General features: G+C 36.2%; 1 protein-coding gene across 2 annotated transcripts in view; it reads right to left on the reverse strand.

Moving 5' to 3' along the window:
* The window catches only part of TBC1D12 (TBC1 domain family member 12), a 95,638-nt gene that overhangs the window by 34,909 nt on the left and 38,172 nt on the right, over positions 1–22,557 (reverse strand). Inside the window, exon 2 of one of the 2 annotated variants that reach the window (XM_018041553.1) lies at positions 16,893–17,016. In XM_018041553.1, the coding sequence (XP_017897042.1) occupies positions 16,893–17,016 (124 nt within the window). Of the gene's footprint in view, positions 1–10,331; positions 10,379–16,892; positions 17,017–22,557 lie in introns of those variants that run through there. The other variant, XM_018041554.1, reaches the window with a different exon arrangement.

Raw genomic sequence — 22,557 nt, forward strand, 5'->3', positions numbered from 1 at the left:
GAATTAACCACTGATAAGGAATAGCAAGAAGAGATAAGAAAGCCTTCTTCATCGATCAATGCAAAGAAATAGAGGAAAAGAACAGAATGGGAAAGACTAGAGATCTCTTCAAGAAAATTACAGATACCAAGGGAACATTTCATGCAAAAATGGGTTCAATAAAGGACAGAAATGGTCTGGGCCTAACAGAAGCAGAAGATATTAAGAAGAGATGGCAAGAATACACGGAAGAACTGTACAAAAAAGATCTTCACGACCCAGACGATCATGATGATGTGATCACTCATCTAGAGCCAGACATCTTGGAATGTGAAGTCAAGTGGGCCTTAGAAAGCATCACTATGAACAAAGCTAGTGGAGGTGATGGAATTCCACTTGAGCTATTTCAAATTCTGAAAGATGATGCTGTGAAAGTGCTGCACTCAATATGCCAGCAAATTTGGAAAACTCAGCAGTGGCCACAGGACTGGAAAACGTCAGTTTTCATTCCAATCCCAAAGAAAAGCAATGCCAAAGAATGCTCAAACTACCACACAATTGCACTCATTTCACACGCTAGTAAAGTAATGCTCAAAATTCTCCAAGCCAGGCTTCAGCAATACATGAACCGTGAACTCCCTGATGTTCAAGCTGGTTTTAGAAAAGGCAGAGGAACCAGAGATCAAATTGCCAACATCCGCTGGATAATGGAAAAAGCAAGAGAGTTCCAGAAAAACATCTATTTCTGCTTTATTGACTATGCTAAAGCCTTTGACTGCGTAGATCACAATAAACTGTGGAAAATTCTGAAAGAGATGGGAATACCAGACCACCTGACCTGCCTCTTGAGAAATCTGTATGCAGGTCAGGAAGGAACAGTTAGAACTGGACATGGAACGACAGACTGGTTCCAAATAGGAAAAGGAGTATGTCAAGGCTGTATATTGTCACCCTGCTTATTTAACTTATATGCAGAGTACATCATGAGAAACGCTGGGCTGGAAGAAACACAAGCTGGAATCAAGATTGCTGGGAGAAATATCAATAACCTCAGATATGCAGATGACACCACCCTTATGGCAGAAAGTGAAGAGGAACTCAAAAGCCTCTTGATGAAAGTGAAAGAGGAGAGCAAAAAAGTTGGCTTAAAGCTCAACATTGAGAAAATGAAGATGATGGCATCTGGTCCCATCACTTCATGGGAAATAGATGGGGAAACAGTAGAAACAGTGTCAGACTTTATTTTGGGGGGCTCCAAAATCACTGCAGATGGTGACTGCAGCCATGAAATTAAAAGACACTTACTCCTTGGAAGAAAAGTTATGACCAACTTAGACAGCATATTCAAAAGCAGAGACGTTACTTTGCCGACTAAGGTTCGTTTAGTCAAGGCTATGGTTTTTCCTGTGGTCATGTATGGATGTGAGAGTTGGACTGTGAAGAAGGCTGAGCACCGAAGAATTGATGCTTTTGAACTGTGGTGTTGGAGAAGACTCTTGAGAGTCCCTTGGACTGCAAGGAGATCCAACTAGTCCATTCTGAAGGAGCTCAACCCTGGGATTTCTTTGGAAGGAATGATGCTAAAGCTGAAGCTCTAGTACTTTAGCCACCTCATGCGAAGAGTTGACTCATTGGAAAAGACCCTGATGCTGGGAGGGATTGGGGGCAGGAGGAGAAGGGGACGACAGGATGAGATGGCTGGATGGCATCACGGACTCGATGGATGTGAGTCTGAGTGAACTCTGGGAGATGATGGACAGGGAGGCCTGGCATGCTGCGATTCATGGGGTCGCAAAGAGTAGGACATGACTGAGCAACTGAACTGAACTGAGGTGATGATTTAATCAATTGTGCCTATTTATTATAGTAAGGCCTTCATAAAAAATTCTACTTGAAGTAGTTCAGAGTACTTTTGGGTTGGTGAGCACTCTAAGGTGCTAAAAGGGTAATTAACCCACAGTGTGCTTAGAAGCTCTATGTTCCTTCCCTCATACCTTGCCCTATGTATCTCTTCCATCTGGCTGTTTATGTAATAAACTGGTAATCTAATAAATCAACAGTTTCCTGAGTTCTGTGAGTGGTTCCAGCAAAATTATCAGTCCCAAGAAGGGTGTCACAGGCATCTCCAATTTATGGCTGTTGATCAGAAGCACAAGAAGCCTGGGATTTCCCTGGCTTCCAACACAGGGGGTGCAGGTCTGATCCCTGGTCAGGGAACTAAGATCCCACATGCTGCACAGCATGAAAAACTAAAACAAATGTATATCTAACAAGTTAACAGTGGAGATAAAATGGAGTACTAAAAATACTGATTTAATCCAAAAGAGGGCAGGAAATGAGATAATAATTAACAAAGTACTAGAAGCCTCACTTGCATTAAGCACCTGAAATCAGAGGCAGTCTTGTAAGACTGAGATCTTAACCTGGGGGATCTGACAGTAACTCCAGATAAATAGTGTAAGAATTGAATCGAATTGTAGGACACCCAACAAAGTGACTTAGCAATAGCAGCAACTGGGGTTGAAGAATTGGTCAATGTGAAAAAAAAAAAAAAAAAAAACCCTACACAGCCTACACACTTAGTGTCAGAAGTATTAAGGACAGGAAAAAATTAGTAGTTTTTCTTTTAAGGACCATTTTGGAAAATATCTGACCAATATTCCTCCTTTGATTCCTTGTGCGTATCAAAAAGAATACATGCATGCATACTAAGTCGCTTCAGTCATGTCCAACTCTGTGCGACCCCATAGATGGCAGCCCACCAGGTTCCTCTGTCCCTGGGATTCTCCAGGCGAGAATACTGGAGTGGGTTGCCATTTCCTTCTCCAATGCATGCAGGCATGCTAAGTCACTTCAGTCATGTCCAGCTCTTTGCTACCCCATGGACAGCAGCCCACCGGGCTCCTGCGTCCACAGAATTCTCCAGGCAAGAGTACTGAGGTGGGTTGCCATCTCCTTCTCCATCAAAAAGAATACACACAGCTATATGAAAATGCTCTTTCCTTTACTATCTAGATATTAGCATAAGGCCATATTTTCTTTACATACTTAAACTAAAATAATAGACAAGCAGAAACTGAATGCTGGAGTAGAAATGATAATCCAATCTTTTTATAATATTAAGCCGGACATTAAGAGATGTGCACAAATGTAAAACAATGCTAGTCTTCCATCAGTTGGTTTTTTAAAAGTTTTTAAAATATATATTATTTGTGTTAACATGTAATGACTTTATTATTGCTATTTTTAAGTGAATTAATAAATATTTCAACCTGTCAGTGTTAATTCTGGGTATAGCAGTAACTCATAGATAATTCCCATGAACAAAAACTCTTTGGAAAAAACAAAAAACTCCTTGAGATCCTTAATAGCCAGAATCCAAAGCAGCTGTAAATATAAAACATTTGAAAACTGCTGGCCAAGAGCAACAACTGAAAAACTAAAACAAACGTATATCTAATAAGTTAACAGTGGAGATAAAATGGAGTACTAAAAATACTGATTTAATCCAAAAGAGGGCAGGAAATGAGATTAAAATTAACAAAGACCAGATGGGACAATCTGAATAGAAGTCACAAGATGGTAAATTTAAATTCAGTCATACCAATAAATGACAGTAAATGACACTCCATTTAAAAAGAAGAGGGTATTCAGACTGCCTAAAAAGACCCAAATATATGCTATATACCAAAAAAAAAAAAAAACCCACTTTAAATATGAAGATGGAAAAAAGCAAATGAACAGAACAATTAACATGTAAACACTAATTGAAAGCAAGCTGTAGTGGATAAATTAGACAAAAACTTCATAATAAGAACCATTACCAGGGCAAAAAAGACATTATATTAATGGTAGAGGTCAATTCACCAAAAAGACATAAAAACAAAGCTTCAAAACACAAACAGAAGAAAAAAGAGGAAAAGGAGAAATAGTCAAGTAGATTATGGTGGATATTTCATTATTCCTCTCTCACTAATCCACAGAACAAAAAATCAGGAAAATTATACAACACTTAAACAATACTATCATCTATGATCCAACTGACATTTATAAAATACTGACCTAACATCAGCAGAATACATACATTCTTTTCCAGTGCACAAGGAATATTCTCTAAAACATGCTACATCTGGGACATAAAACAACTTTCAAATATTGAAAAAGACTAAAATTGCATAATGTATATTGCGTGAGCATAATGGAATAAAATTAGAAGTTATTTACAAAAACCTATCTGGGAAAATTCTAAAATATTTGAAAGTTAAAACAACACACTTCTAAATAATCATGAACAAAACATTTTCAGTTGAGTGAAAATGAAAATTCTGATACTTGTTAAACACAGTTAAAGCACAGTTAGGGGGAAATGTACAGCTTAATACATATATTAAAAAGATAAAAGGTCTAAAATCAATGATCCACTTTAAAAAACTAGAAAAATCCAAAGCAAGAGGAAAGCAATAATAAAGAGTAAAAATAAATGAGATAGAAATAGAGAGAGAGGTAAAAATCAATGAAACAAAAGGGGTATATTTTTAAAAGGTCAATAAAACTGATAAACTTCTGGTAATATTGATCAATAAAAAAAGAAGACACAAATTACTAATTTCAGGAATGTGTGAGAGATCATCTCTACGTTTATGACATAACAGGTAGATATTAAAAGGATAAGAGAATATTATTAACAATTTTATTCTAATAAATCCTAAAACAGAGATGAAACATAAAAATCTCTTGAAAGATACAAGTTAACCAAAACTGACTCAAGAAAAAACAGCAAACAACATACATCATATCAATTAAAATTTAAATTTATAATTAAAAACTATTCAATAATACAGTAAGTCCCCTACACATGAACAACTTCTATTCTGAGTGTGTTTATAAGTCCAATTTATATGTCCAACAAAGTTAGCCTAGGTACCCAACTAACACAAACAGCTATATCTTACTGTACTGTAATAGGTTTATAATACTTTTCACACAAATAATACATAAAAAACAAACAAATACAAAAAAACACAACATTTTTAACCCTATAGTACAGTACCTTGAAAAGCACAGTATTACAGTACAGTAGTTGGCATACAGGGGCTGTCACTGAGTGAACAGGCAAGAAGATTGAGGACAAACTGCAGTTCCACCCGTGCCTGATGCAGACAGAACACACTTTCACATTTTTGAAAGTGTGCAACTTAAAGGTTCCCATGTAAGATACTTACTGTAACAACAACAATAATCCCAGTATACTTCGTTTATGTCAGTAATTCTCAGTTGGGGTTGACTCTGGCCCTAGGGTATGTCTGACAACATTGAGACATTTTTGGTTGCCACAACTGTGAGGGGATGCTACTAGCATCTCCTGGGCAGAAGCCAAAGACGCTGCTAATTCTTCACTGCACAGGAAGGGTCCCCAAGAACAAAAAATGACAAGGCCTAAAATAGTGCTAAAGTTGAGAAACCTTGCCTTAGATAATCTCACTGCCAAGTTCCACCAAACATTTAAGGAAGAAAAAATATTAATTCTACACAAATTCTTTTAGAATAGAGAGAGGGAAGAAACAGCTCTCCATTATTCAATGATTCCAGCATTACCCCAATACCAAAATCAGACAAAAATAGTAAAAGAAAATTATAGACCAATATCTCAAATTAAAATAGAAGCAAAAATTCTTAACAAAATATTAGTATTTCAACTTTGTTTTTCTGCTCCAGCATGTAGAAGCTTAAAAGTTGCCTACCTATTCTAGTAAGTAAAAAGCTGAACAAATAATAAAAATCAACAACTCTTCTTAAATTCCTCAGAGAAATGAGGTCACAGGGCAAACTGCTGCCACAGAATTAGAGAAATAGGTAGACAGATGTCGAGGATCACAATTTACCAGGGTAGAAACTCCTGAAGAAACCTCTGTGGGAACCAATGCCAGGGTAGGAAAACCTGAACTGTACCTGACAAATTGCTAGAGGCTCAATGCGCACATGTCTGAAAGCTAAGACTCCGAGAGACCCCAGCCCCACACACTTCAGCAAGTTTTACCTCCAGGAACTCTATCAGGTCCTCACAGTGAACGTCAGAGAAAAAGGCCCTTGTGCTTGTGACAGTAGGAGGGGGAAAGGACCTATTTTTAAATACATTAGAGCAATCTGTTCTTAACAAAGCTTGCTCTCAGGAAAAACTGTTTCACCAGAGCCTAAACCTATTGCGGTCTTATCAGAGCCTAACCTATCTGGGGAAAGGAACATGTCCAACTCCGGCCCACCTCTCCCACCTAAGAGGGTAGAGGGACTGAGAAGCGCCTGTGCACTGGTGAAGTGCACAGTCTGAAGGCACAGGACCACCAAAAGACTGAGAACTAACCACAGGAGGATGCAACACTTTCCCTCCTCCCACACCTAACCACTACATCACTCGGGTCCATTTACTAAAGTTCCTTTTACTCAGCCCATCACATCCACTCTTCAACAAAAAATTATAAGACATACTAAAAAGCAAAAAACACAGTTCAAGGAGATTGAACACATCAGAACCACAGTCAATATGGTAACAATGTTGGACTTATAAACAAGGAATTTTTTAATACTATTAGTGTACTAAGAGCTTTAATGGGAAAAGTAGACAACATGTAAGAATTGATGAATAATGGAAGCAGAGAAATGGAAATTCTAAGAAAGAATGAAAAAGAAATGCTAGAAATTTAAAAAAAAAAAAAACTAACTAAAAGAGAAACAGAGAAAGCCTCTGATTGAGTAGAGGCAAACAGTTGGGGAAAGAAACCTTGAACTAGAGGATCCCTCATTGGAAACCTCCAAAACTGAAAAAGAGAACAAAGACCGAGAAACAGAGAACAGAATATCCAAGTACTGTGGGACAACTACAAAAGATGCAATACACGTGCAATGGGACTACCAAAAGAAGAGAGAGAAAATGGAACAGAAGCAACATTTGAAGGAACGATAACCAGGAATTTCTATAAATTAATGTCAACAGCAAACTACAGATCAGAAAGCTCAGAACCCAAAGCGGTATAGATGCCCAAATAACTACCCCTAGGCAAATCATACTTAACTTGCAGAAAGTGTGTTAGTGTGACAATCGCTCAGTCGCGTCTGACTCTATGTGAGCCCAGGGACTCCTCCGTCCATTGGATTTCCCAGGCAAGAATACTGGAGTAGACGGCCAATTGCGGAAAATCAAAGATTTTAATAAATCTTGAAAGAAGCCAGAGGTGAAAAAACCTCGCTACACAAAAGCAAAGATAACAATTTACAGAGACGTTCTGCACCCTATGAAATTAGCCTTCAAAAAAAAAGAAGAAAAAGACTTTCCCAAGCTAACAAAAGTTGAGAGAATTTGTTGCCAACAGATATCTGCCTTGCAAGAAATGTTGAGAGAAGCTCTTCAGAGAGAGGGAAAGGGACACCTCAGAAATTTTTATTTACATAAAAGAAACAGAAAGAAATACATGAAAGTAAAATAAAAATTCTATTTTTACTAGCCTTAACTGGTCCAACAGATAACAGCTTGTTCAAAATAATAATGATATATTCAGTTACATATGGTTGTGTGTATGTGTATGTGAGCATGCTCATGTGTAAATGAAATGAATGACAGCAAACATACAAAGGATGGAAGGAAGCAGTTAGGAATATTTTGATGTTATGAAGTACTTGCAGCACTGTGAAGTGGTAAACATTATTTTTAAATGGGTTTATATTAGTTGTAAATGCATATTGCAAGCTCTAGGATAAAGGGAGGAAGGAAGGGAGAGAGGGAGAGAGAAAGCAGATACAAACTACAAATATCATAAATGAAAGAGGGGGATCACTACAGATTTGATGTATGTTAAAGAAAGCTGAGCGCCGAAGAATTGATGCTTTTGAACTGTGGTGTTGGAGAAGACTCTTGAGAGTCCCTTGGACTGCAAGGAGATCCAACCAGTCCACTCTAAAGGAGATCAGTCCTGGGTGTCCTTTGGAAGGAATGATGCTAAAGCTGAAACTCCAGTACTTTGGCCACCTCATGCGAAGAGCTGACTCGCTGGAAAAGACTCTGATGGTGGGAGGGATTGGGAGCAGAAGAAGGGGACGACAGAGGATGAGATCGCTGGATGGCATCACCGACTCAATGGACATGAGTTTGAGTGAACTCCGGGAGTTGGTGATGGACAGGGAGGCCTGGCGTGCTGCAGTTCATAGGGTCGCAAAGAGTCGGACACAACGGAGCGACTGAACTGAACTGAAAGATATATTATGAACGATCATATGCCCCAAAATTTGATAACTTAGATGAAATGGATAAATTCCTTAAAGACATAATCTGTTAAAACAGGAGAAAGAGATGACCTGAACAGTCCTGCTATCTATTTTAAAAATTCAATCAACAATTATATCCTCAAAAAAGCTGTGAAAAATGAAAAGAAAAGTAAGGGAGAAAGGGAGGGAGTGAAGGAGGGAAAGAAGGACAAAGAGAACTGCATTGACAATCACTTTCCAAAAGAGACAGCTCCTGGCTCCGATGAGTTCATGGGCAGATTTTAAGAAACATTTAAGGAACAAATTATACCAATTTCCTATGATCTCTTCCAAAATATAGAAGCAAAGAGAATACTTACTAATTTAATCAATGAGGCCAGCATTACCCTAATATTAAAACAGGCAAAGACATTAAAAGAAAACCCTCATCAATACATCTCAGAAACACAGATGCAAACATCCTCAATGAAATATTAGCAAATCAAATCAAATAATGTATAAAAAGGATTATATGCCAAGATCAAGTAGGAAAAGTCAACTCATTCATAACAAAAATTCTCATTAAAGTAGGAATAAAAGTGTCATTCCTTTCTTGATAAAGAACATTTACAAAACAACCCAAAGCTAATACTATATCTAACGGTGAGAAACTTGAAGTTTTCCCACTAAGAACAAAGCAAGGGATGTCCCCTCCCACTACTTCTTGTCAACATTGTGAAAAGTCTTAGCTAATGCAACAAGACAAGGAAATACAAGGTATACTGATTGGAAAAGAAAACAATAAAACTGCTTTTGCTTGCAGATGCCATCTATATACAAAATCTGAAAGAACAGTTAAAAAAAAAAATGTTTATATGTAGAGGCAAAAGACCCAGAATACCAAACTCAGTATCGAAGAAGAAGAAAGTTGGAGGACAAACATTACCTGACTTCAGGACTTAATATGAAACTACAGTAATCAATACAATGCAGCATTGACAAAGGACTAGACAGTGGAACAGAACAGCTGAAAACAATTCCACATACACACAGTCAACCAATCTTTGACAAAGCAGCAATAAAACGAAGCAAAGGTAGTCTCTTCAACAAATGGTGTGGAACAAGTGGACATCCACATGCAAGAAAAAAGGATTTAGACACAGAAATTACACTCTTCACAGATACTAACTCAAAACGGATTATAGACCTAAATATAAAACAAAAAACTATAAAACTACCAGAAGATAAGACAGGAGAAAACCTAGATTACTTTTGGTATGGTGATGACTTTATTTAGATATAACACCAAAGGCATAATTCATGAACAAAAATTGAGAAGCAGGACTTGATAAAAATTAAAAACCACTGCTCTGTGAAAGACACTGTCAAGAGAATGAGAAAACATAGACTGGGAGGAAATACTTGTAAAAGATACATCTGATGAAGGACTGCTATACGAAATACATGAAGAACTCTTAAAATTCTACTGAGTTCTGTTTTTATTATAAGAAAATGAACAATCCAATCAAAAATGATCAGAAAAGACACCTCACTAAATAAGATATGCAGATGATAAGTAATATGTTCTATTCATATGTCAATTGTGAATTAAAATAACAATCAGATACTACTACATACCTACTAGAATGGTCAAAATTCAGAAAAATGATAACCACCAAATACTGGTGAGGATGTGGAACAAAAGAAATGCTCATTCACTGCTTGGTAGGAATGCAAAATGGTACAGTTACTTTGGAAGACAGTTTGGCTGTTTCTTATAAAACTAAAATACCATATGATTCAGCAACCAGGCTCCTTGGTATTTACCCAAAAGAAATGAAAACTTACACCCACAAAAATACTTAACACATAGATGTTTATAGCAACTTTATTCACTATTGCTAAAACTTGGAAGCAAACAAGATGTACTTCAAATTGCTTTCTACATATAATATTTCAAATATTACATCCAGCACCCAAGCAAAGGTAACAAAGCACACACAGAAATAAAATAGCATCCACTAACAAAAACTAGCAGAATCAATATTCAAAATAAACAGACCTATAGAATTTCCAGACATTGAAATTATCAGACACAGGCTATGAAAAACTATACTTACTATGTTTAAGGAGATAAAGGCCAAGCTTGAAATTTCAGCAGGGAACTGTAAACTGCAAAAAGTGATATAGCAGATTTGAAAAAGAAACAACTAGAAACATAAGAATTGAAAAACACAAAATTGACATTAAGAACTCAAAGTATGGGGTTGAGGAAACTGTATTTTTAACTCATTCCCTAGGTAATCCACTGTGTTTGAGAACAAGAATCATAGACTACTACAACAAATCTCAAAATCCTTTGCAATCTCACTCTTTTCTAGTTTCTATAAAGCCTTCAGAATTTTTCTAACATATGAATTTGATGTCTCAGCACTGAAAGTATTTTGGTTAAGACCAACTCTCTAACCTGTGGCTAATGACCTTCACCTCTTCCCTGCTCAGTCGCTCAGTGTTGTCCAACTCTTTGCAACTACATGGACTGTAGCACACCAGGCTTCTCTTTTCATAGGATTTTCCAGGCAAGAATACTGGAGTGGGTTGCCATTTCCTTCTCCAGGGGATCTTCCCCACCCAGGGATTGAACCTGGGTCTCCTGCACTGAAGGCAGACTCTTTCTGACCTAATGCTGAGTGCATTCCTGCTTGCTCATTCAGGTTTCAGCCATCTATCTGGAATGGCTTTCCCCATCTTGTCTACCTAGTGAACTCCTACGAGTATATTTCAGAACACAAACTGCATGTAATCCTGAGTAGAATTAATCACTCTTTCATCTCTATTCCCATACTTTGTTCACAACTACAGCACTCACTATACTATATGAGAACCATATATGAATCTTTCCCCTCCTTCCCACAGTTATACTAGAATAACAGAAAAGCTAGGACTCATATTAATAATCTATTTCTCAAGAACCTAAACCATGCCTATTTCATCATACAGTCAATGTCTGTTGAATAAATTACACATTCTTTAAAATGAAAGCCGGACAAACTTAGAGAAGAATCTAGGATCAATTAAAGAATTTTGTCCTTCAAATTCTACCAGAGAAAAGATTTAGAGCTTGCTAATATGAAGTCACACAATAAGCTGGTCACAGAATGGTATCCTACAACATTTTGATGTCTTAGGCTCTATAGCTAAAGGACTCACCAGAAAAAGAATGTACTAGGAGAGGGATATGAGAAAAGATAAGTCTAGGGTTCAAAGGGAGGGTGGCAGGAGTCTTTGACCACCTTCTTAAAGTAAAATATGAGGTCTGGGGAAAAGGAAGAATAAAATAGGAGCTTCTCATTTTTAGACAATGGGAAAGCCAAAATAAGCTTGATGCATATACACTGACTTGACTTTTGAGTTTCAGCACACAGTGAGAACACTACTCCTAAAGGGGTTAGTGTTAAATCTGTGTCAGTATGTAAACCCTCATGATTCTATCTTATGGCAGCCATTTATAGACAGCCAGAATAATGTTTCAGAAATGGAAGAAACTCCCCATGTGGACATCTCTATCACCTTAAGAACATGTCTACCCAAGATAAAGACAATTTTACACAATTGGATCCAAAAGCCAGGGAAATCATCATGCTTGTAGTAGAGGGGATAGCCAATTAGGATACCTTTAGTGGCTGATTCTAGGATCTGTGAATTAGAAGAAATAAAATGCATCCCATAATTCAAGTTTAACTGAAACCTAGGGCAAAGCATTTCATCATCCTCTGGCATACAGCAGTGTCTTAACAAATTTCATTTGTTATTAACATAAGCTATTAATACAATTTTGTTTGTTTAGTGTAATCTGAAGCCTAACATAATTATAAGTCTGACATCATGACAGAAGGAATATAACTTCTACTTTGATGCTTGAATTATATGTTTGGAATCAAATAACAAGTAAGAGTATTTTCAAATTGCAACTCTTTTCCAAGTCTCTGTCTTTAACAATAAAAAAAAAAAATCCCCCAAATTCTGCTCTGTTCAATTTATGAGAACTTATTATTATTATTCTTTTCATTTTTTAACTAATTTAACCTTCTTTCTTAAGGTTCATGCTTCTCCCCTCTCCCAGGAGCACAGGCCCAGAGCTGGTCCAAAGTCCTCTCTCAATCTTCAGGCCACAGAAATCAACATTTATGAAATCAGAACTTATTGATACATAGGAAAGACACAGCAATTTATCATTAACTATAAATAAGGAACATGTGTGTGGCTAGAAAGGTAATTATTCACTTCCTTTTCAAGGTGACAATACATTAGGTAAATAAAGATGAAGGAACATGCAAGTGTGTAACACTTCTAGGGACTTATCAAAAACAAATTCTGAACATAGTTCAGACCCTTCACAATTTAGCAACAATGAAGCAGTTCATTTATTGCAGTGCTCACTCAAATTTTATACTGAAGGTATCTATATTTAAGCATAACTAAAATCAACAAACTTTTCAAGTATCCTAACTACATAAACCAATAATGTTAGTAACCAGAAACTATGCTCTACCCTTACAAAGTGTAACATAATTAGTGCTCACAAAGTATGTGTATTCTAGTCCTTTCCACAATGCTACTTACTGTTCCTAAAGTCAAAGGCTTAATTGAGGAGAGTGACCTATTCTCCTTTATTTTTTCTTCTATTTTTTGGTCTCGCTGCACGGCATGTGGGATCTTAGTTCCCCAACCAGGGGACAAACATGAGCTCCTTGCAATGGAAGTGAGGCGTCTTAACCACTGGACTGCTAGGTAAGTCCATGACCTATTCTATTTTAGACAATTTGAAATGCTCAGATTAAGAAACGGAGTCTTAAAACTTTTTTCCTTGCCTGTCAAAAGATAGTGTTTGAAAGTGATTCAAACACTCTACTAAAACACCACTCAGAAAAAGACATGAGTGATGAAAAACATGAAGCATCATCTAAGTACTATAATCTCACCTATTCATAATGAAAAAGACGCCAATACAAAAATAGTGCCAAGCAAAAAGTTACTTTCTACTGAAAGACTGAGTTTGACATAGACTATATTCGATCTAGTATGCAATCATGTTACAATTACACATAACATGGCGCATTTGAAATAATTCTCACTTGCAGTTTGGGGGTCATAAGACAAACTCTGTAGCTGTATTCCAACTTCAGCCTATTAATTTAGAAAAACCAAAAACTTAGGTCAATTGAACTACAATATAACTGAAATACTATTTATAATTAATAGATGCGATTTTTAACATGGCTCACCAACTGGTTCAGATGGCCACAAGCAGGAATTTCACACCTGCAAGAGAACACATGTGATAATCCTCATAAAATAATATTACGAATATTCGTATGATTTGGGGACTGACTGTCAAGTTAAATGCCAAACTTGAGTCACTCTGATTTTGCTATAATCCTAAAATGATTTTTATACGTCTTTATTATTAACATGGAAAGTCCTAAAATTGATCAAACCTTTAATAACTTTACAAAATATTTAACCTACAAGTATCCTTCACTTTTGAACTTCATGTATCTCTGAAAAACTATAGATACAAAACACTTAAAAGACGGCAAAAAGTTTTATATACCGTAACATTTTGTTCTTAGGGAAAAAAAATATATAATATAAAAATATATACACATGAAAATAACTATGTTTTCTACACAAAAATTGCATTTTAAAAGGCTTAAAACTGTGAAGGGAAAAGTAAAATGAGATATACCTTCCTATAATGTTTTATATTTTATAGAGAATATAATCATGTGCTATTTGTGCAATTAACAATTAATAGATAAAAAGGCTGTAATTCAAAGTAGTTTAGTTAAGTTTATAATCTTATAAGTGTCTTTCCATTAGAAAAAATTTCTAGTCCCCAAACATATACTCATCCTTAAGAATACGGCAACTCCTTTTTGGATATCTGCTTAATGAAATAATTATCCTATAAAATACTACTACCACTCTAATATTCTAACGAATCTTACAGTTTTGCCCTTCTTGAAGCAAGTGATGCATCTTAAGAAAGATCAGAGGAATCTATTTTTTCCTTAGCACTGCCTCACTTTTTCAGGCAGTTTTACAGTGGAATACTAGCTACCGTCATTTTCTATAGCCGTAACAGCTTAAAACCTTATCCTAAAACATGACAGATGTGTCTGAACACTCTTCATGGTTTTACTCTTACATTATTTTAAATTCTGATTCTAAACACAAAACACATTTTACATGTGAACATAGTCAAAGATCTCAAATGTAGTTTTATGCTGATAATGTTTTACAGAGTTTAGAAATTAGGACTGTAAAACAAACTGTTTTCAAGTGGGAACAGAAAGTTGTAGCTTTATCATTACTAATAAAAGAAAATCATGCCCATTTTTAAAATGACAATTGCAGGAAAGAGAATAACAAAATGAGACAAATGGGGGATGGGGTATAGGACACAAACTGTAGTAAAAGAGAAAGCACAAACATATTTCATCACATGGTGAAACAGACACATTTTAGAGGGTAGAAAACAGTCAGAGGAACAATGACTTTGCTGTCCATCACGGCTCCCAGAAAACAAACAGAAGCATGAACAAGGCACCAAAATACACACCAGTCCCTACACACACCAGAACACTCAAAAATTAAAAGCAGCAGCTGGGAGAAATCAACATGTAACCAATAATCAATATGTAACCGTGTAATCAATAAACGGCCAGAAAGGGACTGTAGAAGATGCATTTCAATTCCACTCTTTCTTCCCATATAAAAATAAGACTTGTTCTTTTCCTGACCACTCATCAAATTTTCAAACAACATATGTATAAAAAGGAAAGAAAACGTGAGGCCTTGGCACTCCAAAATGAAAACAGCAGATTAAAGGCAATGGCACATCAGTAAACAGATAATTATCCACTAGCAATTAGAGACCTACAGTAAGAAAATATCACAGAATGTTAGTTTACATAAAGATATTAAAATACTATATGCACATGCATATTTCAGGTAAACTACCATAAAGTCAAGAATACAAACCTTCAATAGCAAGACCACTGTTTTTGCCTCTAGAGGGCGAACTTGGTCTTCTGAAAAACTCTAGACAAGAGAGGTTACTTTTAGACTTTACAAAAAAAAAAAAAAAGAGTTAAAATTTAAGATGTCCAGAAAGCAAAGATTCTCAAACTTTATTGGATTAACAGCAAACTTAGTGCCTCAGTAATTATTACTGGCACCCCTTAAACCAACAGAAATACCCAATTATTCTGTTTAATGAGTAGTTATGTCCCAGTACTTAGTAGCCATTTGAAAAAAATACACATAAATTAAAAGAAAGCTTTATTGCATTCTTAAATAACCACAATTAATCACTAATTGGGGCTGTGTGTCTTTTGTGCAGCGTACAATTTCACAAATCTTGAAATAAGACTGGACACCATCACCTTCATTTCCTGTTTCACACTGATTTTTGCACAGTATCTGATTTTTACCACAGCAAACTCAGAGAAACCAGATTCACAAAGACACAATGTCACAGAAAGTAATATATTTCCATTTTATGTTAAAACTGTGTACTACCTCAAGCTATCAGGCAGCACCGTATCCAACAAATGGTGGAAGAGTATTACTGAGTTTGCCATGGTTCCCATCAGCATTAGCTGCTGTAGCACATGGGGTGACCTCGGCACACAGCTTTGGAATCATAGCACTTTAGTGTTAAGTCTGAGCAGCATATAAATTAGTCAATATTTTAATTACTTGAAAATGAAATTAACTATAACAAATGCTATTAAAGATATAAAAATTATGTTATTTACTTAAGAAACCAGTTTTTCTTTTCAGCAATAAAAAGAACACTATTAAATCCTTAAAGGAAAATATTTTTCCAATTTAGATGACGATTATTGTTTTCATGGTGATTATTTTTATAAATGCTGGATGTGCTAAATTTGATAAACTACAATTGGAATGAGATAAATAAGAAATTTATCATTTTATCTCCTTCTGAGGAGTAACTTCTCTGAACTTAAAAATGCCACAAACTGATAAAAGAGTCTCACTGTTGTCCAGTCTCACTGATCTCCTATTACTGAGAAGCACAAGCTAAGAAGTCAAGTAAGACATGAAATTCTTAAGAACTCAAGAATATGGGTATTAAGAGAGGTAACAGAAGAACTGGCTCCTAAATTACTAGAAACAGAATATATACCCACCCATCTCACAAAGTCCTTGGTAGAAAACCAGAAAATGACCAAGGAAATTTTCAACCTCAAAATCTACTCAGTTTTCACTTTATATTGCTTCATCGTTCACAACTACCCATCATATATAAAATCTGTGCCATTGCAAATGCTACCATGTTCAATTAGAAGTCACAGTATGTGGTGAGAATGGTTTACTGAGAAAATTTTTAAAAAGAAAGAAAAAAGACACTATCCAAGGAATAACTAGGAAAGAAAATCAGTGTTCTGCTACTATAAATAATTTTTACAACCATAAAATATAATTGAAAATATATGTCATGCTTTAAAAAAAACTTAAATTTACTACAAATATCTATAGTCACAAAATGTTGTATGTTAAAAAAAATGAATGAAAGTAGAATATGGTTGATAATCTAGAAGAGAATATTTGGAAAGCAAGACAAACCACATGGCTATATTAGTACTTACCTGCTGAATGATTTTGGAAGTTTTCTGAAGATTCTCTCTGGGAGGGACTTTACCAAATAATTTCCAGCCAGGAGCACTATGTACAACTGATTTGAGTTCTTTTGTCCTTTTTGGGAAAAGGTTTCTGAAATACAGAAAAGTTACATGAATTGTGCTTCTGGTAACCAGGGAACTACTTGAAAAATGGCAGATGTAAACAAAATGTAAATATTTGCTTTGAACTAGCTACAAAGTGTACTAGAATTGACTATATATGTATTATACTCGACAGGAAAAGCCAAAAATCTGAGAACAAAAAAGTTACAGAGAACTTGTATAAAATAGGTAAAGGATTAAGCCATACAATTTTTGTGGGAAAATACTACTTAATTATTCTCTGTAACAACTTGTTAGTGCTTGAAATAAACGAGTATCTATTGAACCTATCCCCATAATATATGTATATTCAAACTGTTTTTCCTAGGCACAAGAAAAGCTCACTGTAAAAGGGCCAACATATAACCTAGTAAGAAAGTTATTTCTCATTGACAGTCTAAACAAAAATCTGCATAAGGAACAAGGATTTTACCTATAGTCACCATGCCCTTACCAACCAAATTAAGTATATCTTGTACATGTAAGCAGGAATGATATTCAAAATATGTATACATCAATATGGCAGGCCAGGGTACCACAGACTAATCAGAAAGGTACAGTGAATCCAACTGAACATAAACACTTCATATAAGCTGTGATATAAATATTCACTAAGAAAATTTAAAATGTTTATATACAAACAGTCACAAAGTATTTGAAATCTCAAATAACTTGGTCTATCTATACTCAAAATACATTAAAAGTACATTATTAAAAATACTTAAAAGTACATTATTGTGATAAGAATGGGATAAATTTTTAATGCATAATGTTAAGGCTATTTTTCAAGTTTAGAAAGATATCAATGGACTCCTATAAAATATGGGTTAATCAATACTAAAGAAATACTCTCATTTTCCTGGGTGTGCAGTGGAAGTGAATTGATAACTTTTGATGACAATTTACGCTAATTTCTACTTAGGATACTCTAGAAGTTTCATCTGAGACCATATATAGTTACTCAGTTTTCTATTTCATAAAATATCTAAGTTTTCAATAATGATTACATGAAGGACTGGTATATTTACAATAAAGTTTCATGCCTCAAAGGATGGCCTATTAATTTAAATACTATTTTATACCTTGTGTGCTGCTCATCAATTTATTGCCTCGTAGCTCCATTATGAACCCTGCAGTATATGCTCTGTGACAACATGGAATTCCTTTGAGCATTTCTCCTTTTAAAATGAACATTTCTCCTTTTAAAATAAACTTTCTCAGTAGAGAGCACTGAAGGGACACTGCAGGAGAAAGGGGCTTTGGTCTCCTGTGGTTTCCAGCTGAAGCAGGGTGGGTCAGTGGTTTGGTGTGAGGATATCCAGTAGAATTCTGCTCAGTCATGTGCCCAAGTCCATCAGCAAACTTGCAGCCTCAGCAACTCAACTGGCAGATGGCTTTCCTGTAGTCCTCTTAACATGTAAACTGGCACCCCAAAGGCTTCCTGCCAGCACTGATGCACTAATTCTCTCTGTAAGCCCCACACAGCTCACTCGTACTCCCCAGAAAGTTCTCACCAAGCTATGCTTCCCCCACAAGCCTCCATGTGGCCTGCCTATACACCTTCCAACCAAGGTTTCCCATCCAACATGTTAAACATAGGGGAAGGACCTTTGACACCAAGGTTTATACAAAGAATTCTTGCATGAGACATCAAAAGCATGATCTATGAAAGAAAAACTGATGAACCAAGCTTAAATTGAAACACTTGCACTTCAAAAGTTATCACTGATGCAAAATGAAGAAGTAGAAGGATCTAAAAGTCAGTCCCTCCACCAAAGTAAAACTTGAGCCAGAAAGAGCAATTGGAATCAATCATTTCAGAACTACAGAACCTTTTCAGAAATTTATAACCAGCAAGGGAGTGCATGAAAGGAGAGGCTGCTGATCTTCCCTAAGTGAAGAGCATGGCTGAACCAACTACCATCAACTGTTCCTGAGCCCCTCTCTCCTATAGCTGTGGAGATAGCAGCCTGCTGGCTCCAGGAGGAATAGTTTCTAGAACAGGCAGCAGCAGCAGCTTCCACTGGTGGTATCTATCAGAACATTAAAAAAGGGTACTTTTTTTGACGCAGATATTTAAGGAAATCTTAGTCAGGCCACCAGCTAACTGCAGGAAATAACAGAACAGAAACTTGTGACCACACACAAAAAGGATTACACACTTTGCAAAAACAGTTTGGAAATAACACAGATGGCTCTAGTCTTCAATGAACAAAAATCTGCAGTCATTGAGAACTGAGAAAACAGATTTACATAGTTACAACATAATAATACTCAGAGTGTCCAGGTCTCAACAAGAAAAGAATTATAATACACATAAAGACACAGCAAAGTATAGACCAATCACAGGAGAAAGAATTTGGCAAAAACCATTCCTAAGGAAGTTGATACAATGAGATTACTAGTCAAACATGTTACATTAACTGTCATAAATATACCCAATGAGCTAACCAAAACTATGAACAAAGAATTAAAGGAAATCAAGCAGGGAACAAAGTGAGAATATCATTAGAGACAATTATATATAGGAACCAAACAAATTCTGGAACTGAAAAGTAGAATAAAATTAAAAATTCATTAAAATAGTTCAACATCAGATTACAGCAAGCAGAAGGAAATATCAGCATGTAACATGACGATAAGACAATTGAACTTATTCAGTCTCAAGAGCACAAAGAAAAAAGAATGAATAAAAATGAGCAGAGCCTGATAAATCTGTACAACACTATGGTGTATAATAGCATATGTGCTATAAGAGTTCCAGAAGCAGAAGAGGAAAAAAAGGGGGGGTGGCAGAAACAATTTTTGAAGAATGGCTAAAAATTTTTCAAATATGATGGAAGACACAAACCTACACATCCAAGAAGCTCAACAAACTCCAAGCAAAATGAATTCAAGGAGATATACACGAAGATACATTATAGTCAAACTGTCAAAAGACAAAGAGAGAATTTTGCAAGCATCAAGAGAGAAGCAACTATCACAAACAATCTATCTTCAATAAGATCAACACCTGATTTCTCATATGACATCTTGTGGGCCAAAAGTGTCAGGCTGACATAATTTAAAGTTCTGGGGGGAAAAAAAAAAAAACTATCAGCTGAGAATTCTATATGTAGCAAAAATCTATCCAACAATAAAGGATAAATGAAGATATTTCTAGACAAACAAGTTAAGTATGCTCATTCCTAACAGATCTGCCCTACAAGAAGTGTCAAGAATTTTTCAGAATGAAGTGAAAAGTAGCTCAAAACCATGAGAAAACACTGGTAAAATTATTTACACAGGTAAATGTCAAAGTCAGTATTATTGTACTCTTCTATTTATAACTCCCCATTTTTCCTATGTGATTTAAAAGGTAAATGCATAAAATAATACTTACAAATTTATGTTACTGGGCATACAACATACAAACATGTAATCTCTGGCAGTAACAATATGAATGAGGAGGTACAGGGATGTATACAGTTAGCACAGTATTAGTGCACTAATGGAACTGGTTTATATGCTAATGAAATTAATTTGGTATAATTCAAACCAGGTTGCTTTAAGTTTATGATGTCAATTGTAATCCCCAAAGTTACCACTAGAAAATAACTTTAAAATATACATAAGAGAATCAAAATGGTACACTAAAAATTCAACTAAATACAAAAAGTGGTAAGGAGGAACTGAGGCACAAAAAAATATACAAGACATACAGAAAATAAACAGCTAAATGACAGAAATCCTTACTCATCAACAATGAATTTAAATATAAGTTGATTAAGTGAAAGTGAAGTCGCTCAGTAGTGTCCGACTCTTTGCAATCAGTGGACTGTAGCCCACCAAGCTCCTCCATCCATGGGATTCTCCAGGCAAGAATACTGGAGTGTGTTGCCATTTCCTTCTCCAGGGAAGTTGATTAAACTCTTTTATTAAAAGGAGAGTGACTGGCAGACTGGATTAAAAACACTATGTATGTTGTCTACCTGGGTGGCACAGTGGTGAAGAACCTGCCTGCCAATGCAGGAGATAGAAGAGACGAGGGTTTGATCCCTGGGTTGGGAAGATCCGCAGGAGGAGGGCATGGCAACCCACTCCAGTATTCTTTTTTTCTTTTTTTTTTAATTTTATTTGAGTATTCCATGGACAGAGAAGCCTGGTAGGCTACAGTTCATTCAGTCACAGAGAGTCAGACACAACTGAAGTGACTTAACAGCAGGCTATAAAATATTCACTTTAGATTAAAAGATACAAAGAGGTTAAAAGTAAAAAGATGGAAAATTTTATTGAAAGCAAATAGTAATCAAAGAGAACAGCAGTGATTATATTATTGTCACATAAAATAGATGTTAAGTCAAAAAGGTTACAAGAAGCAGAAGAGAACATCATGTGTTGTGGAAAAACGTTTAATCCAGCAAGAAGATATAACTACTATAAACATTTTTGTTGTCGTTAAGTAGCTAAGTTGTGCCCAATCCTTTGGCGACCCCACAGACTGTAACCCACCAGGCTCCTCTGTCCATGAGATTTCCCAGGCAAGAACTGAGTGGATTGCCATTTCCTTCTCTAGGGGATCTTCACAGGAATCAAACCCGCATCTCCTGCATTAGCAGGTGGATTCTTTTACCACTGAGTCACCAGGGCAGCCCAATTATAAACATACACACACCTAACAACAGAAGAAAAATACATGAAGAAAAATTGACAATACTGAAGGAATAGGCAGTTCTACAATAACTGGATCCAAAATCACTGCAGATGGTGACTGCAGCCATGACATTAAAAGACGCTTACTCCTTGGAAGAAAAGTTACGACCAACCTAGAGAGCATATTGAAAAGCAGAGACATTACTTTGCCAACAAAGGTCCGTCTAGTCAAGGCAATGGTTTTTCCAGTGGTCATGTATGGATGTGAGAGTTGGACTGTTGAAGAAAGCTGAGCGCCAAAGAATTGATGCGTCTGAACTGTGGTGTTGGAGAAGACTCTTGAGAGTCCTTTGGACTGCAAGGAGATCCAACCAGTCCATTCTAAAGGAGATCAACCCTGGGATTTCTTTGGAAGAAATGATGCTAAAGCTGAAACTCCAGTACTTTGGCCACCTCATGTGAAGAGTTGACTCACTGGAAAAGACTCTGATGCTGGGAGGGACTGGGGGCAGGAGGAGAAGGGGACGACAGAGGATGAGATGGCTGGATGGCATCACTGACTTGATGGATGTGAGTCTGAGTGAACTGCAGGAGTTGATGATGGACAGGGAGGCCTGGCATGCTGCGATTCATGGGGTTGCAAAGAGTAGGACACGACTGAGCGACTGAACTGAAATGAACTGAAGTGAACAATAACTGGAGACTTCAGTACCACAGTTTTAATAAAAAAAAAATCAGACAGGTCAAAAAAGAAATCGAAGACTTAAACATTAAGTAAGTTAGATCTGCCTCTTGAGAAACCTATATGCAGGTCAGGAAGCAACAGTTACAACTAGACATGGAACAACAGACTGGTTCCAAATAGGAAAAGGAGTATGTCAAGGCTGTATATTGTCAC

Source organism: Capra hircus, chromosome 26 (assembly GCF_001704415.2).
Source record: "Capra hircus breed San Clemente chromosome 26, ASM170441v1, whole genome shotgun sequence".
Classification (NCBI taxonomy): Eukaryota; Metazoa; Chordata; class Mammalia; order Artiodactyla; family Bovidae; genus Capra; species Capra hircus.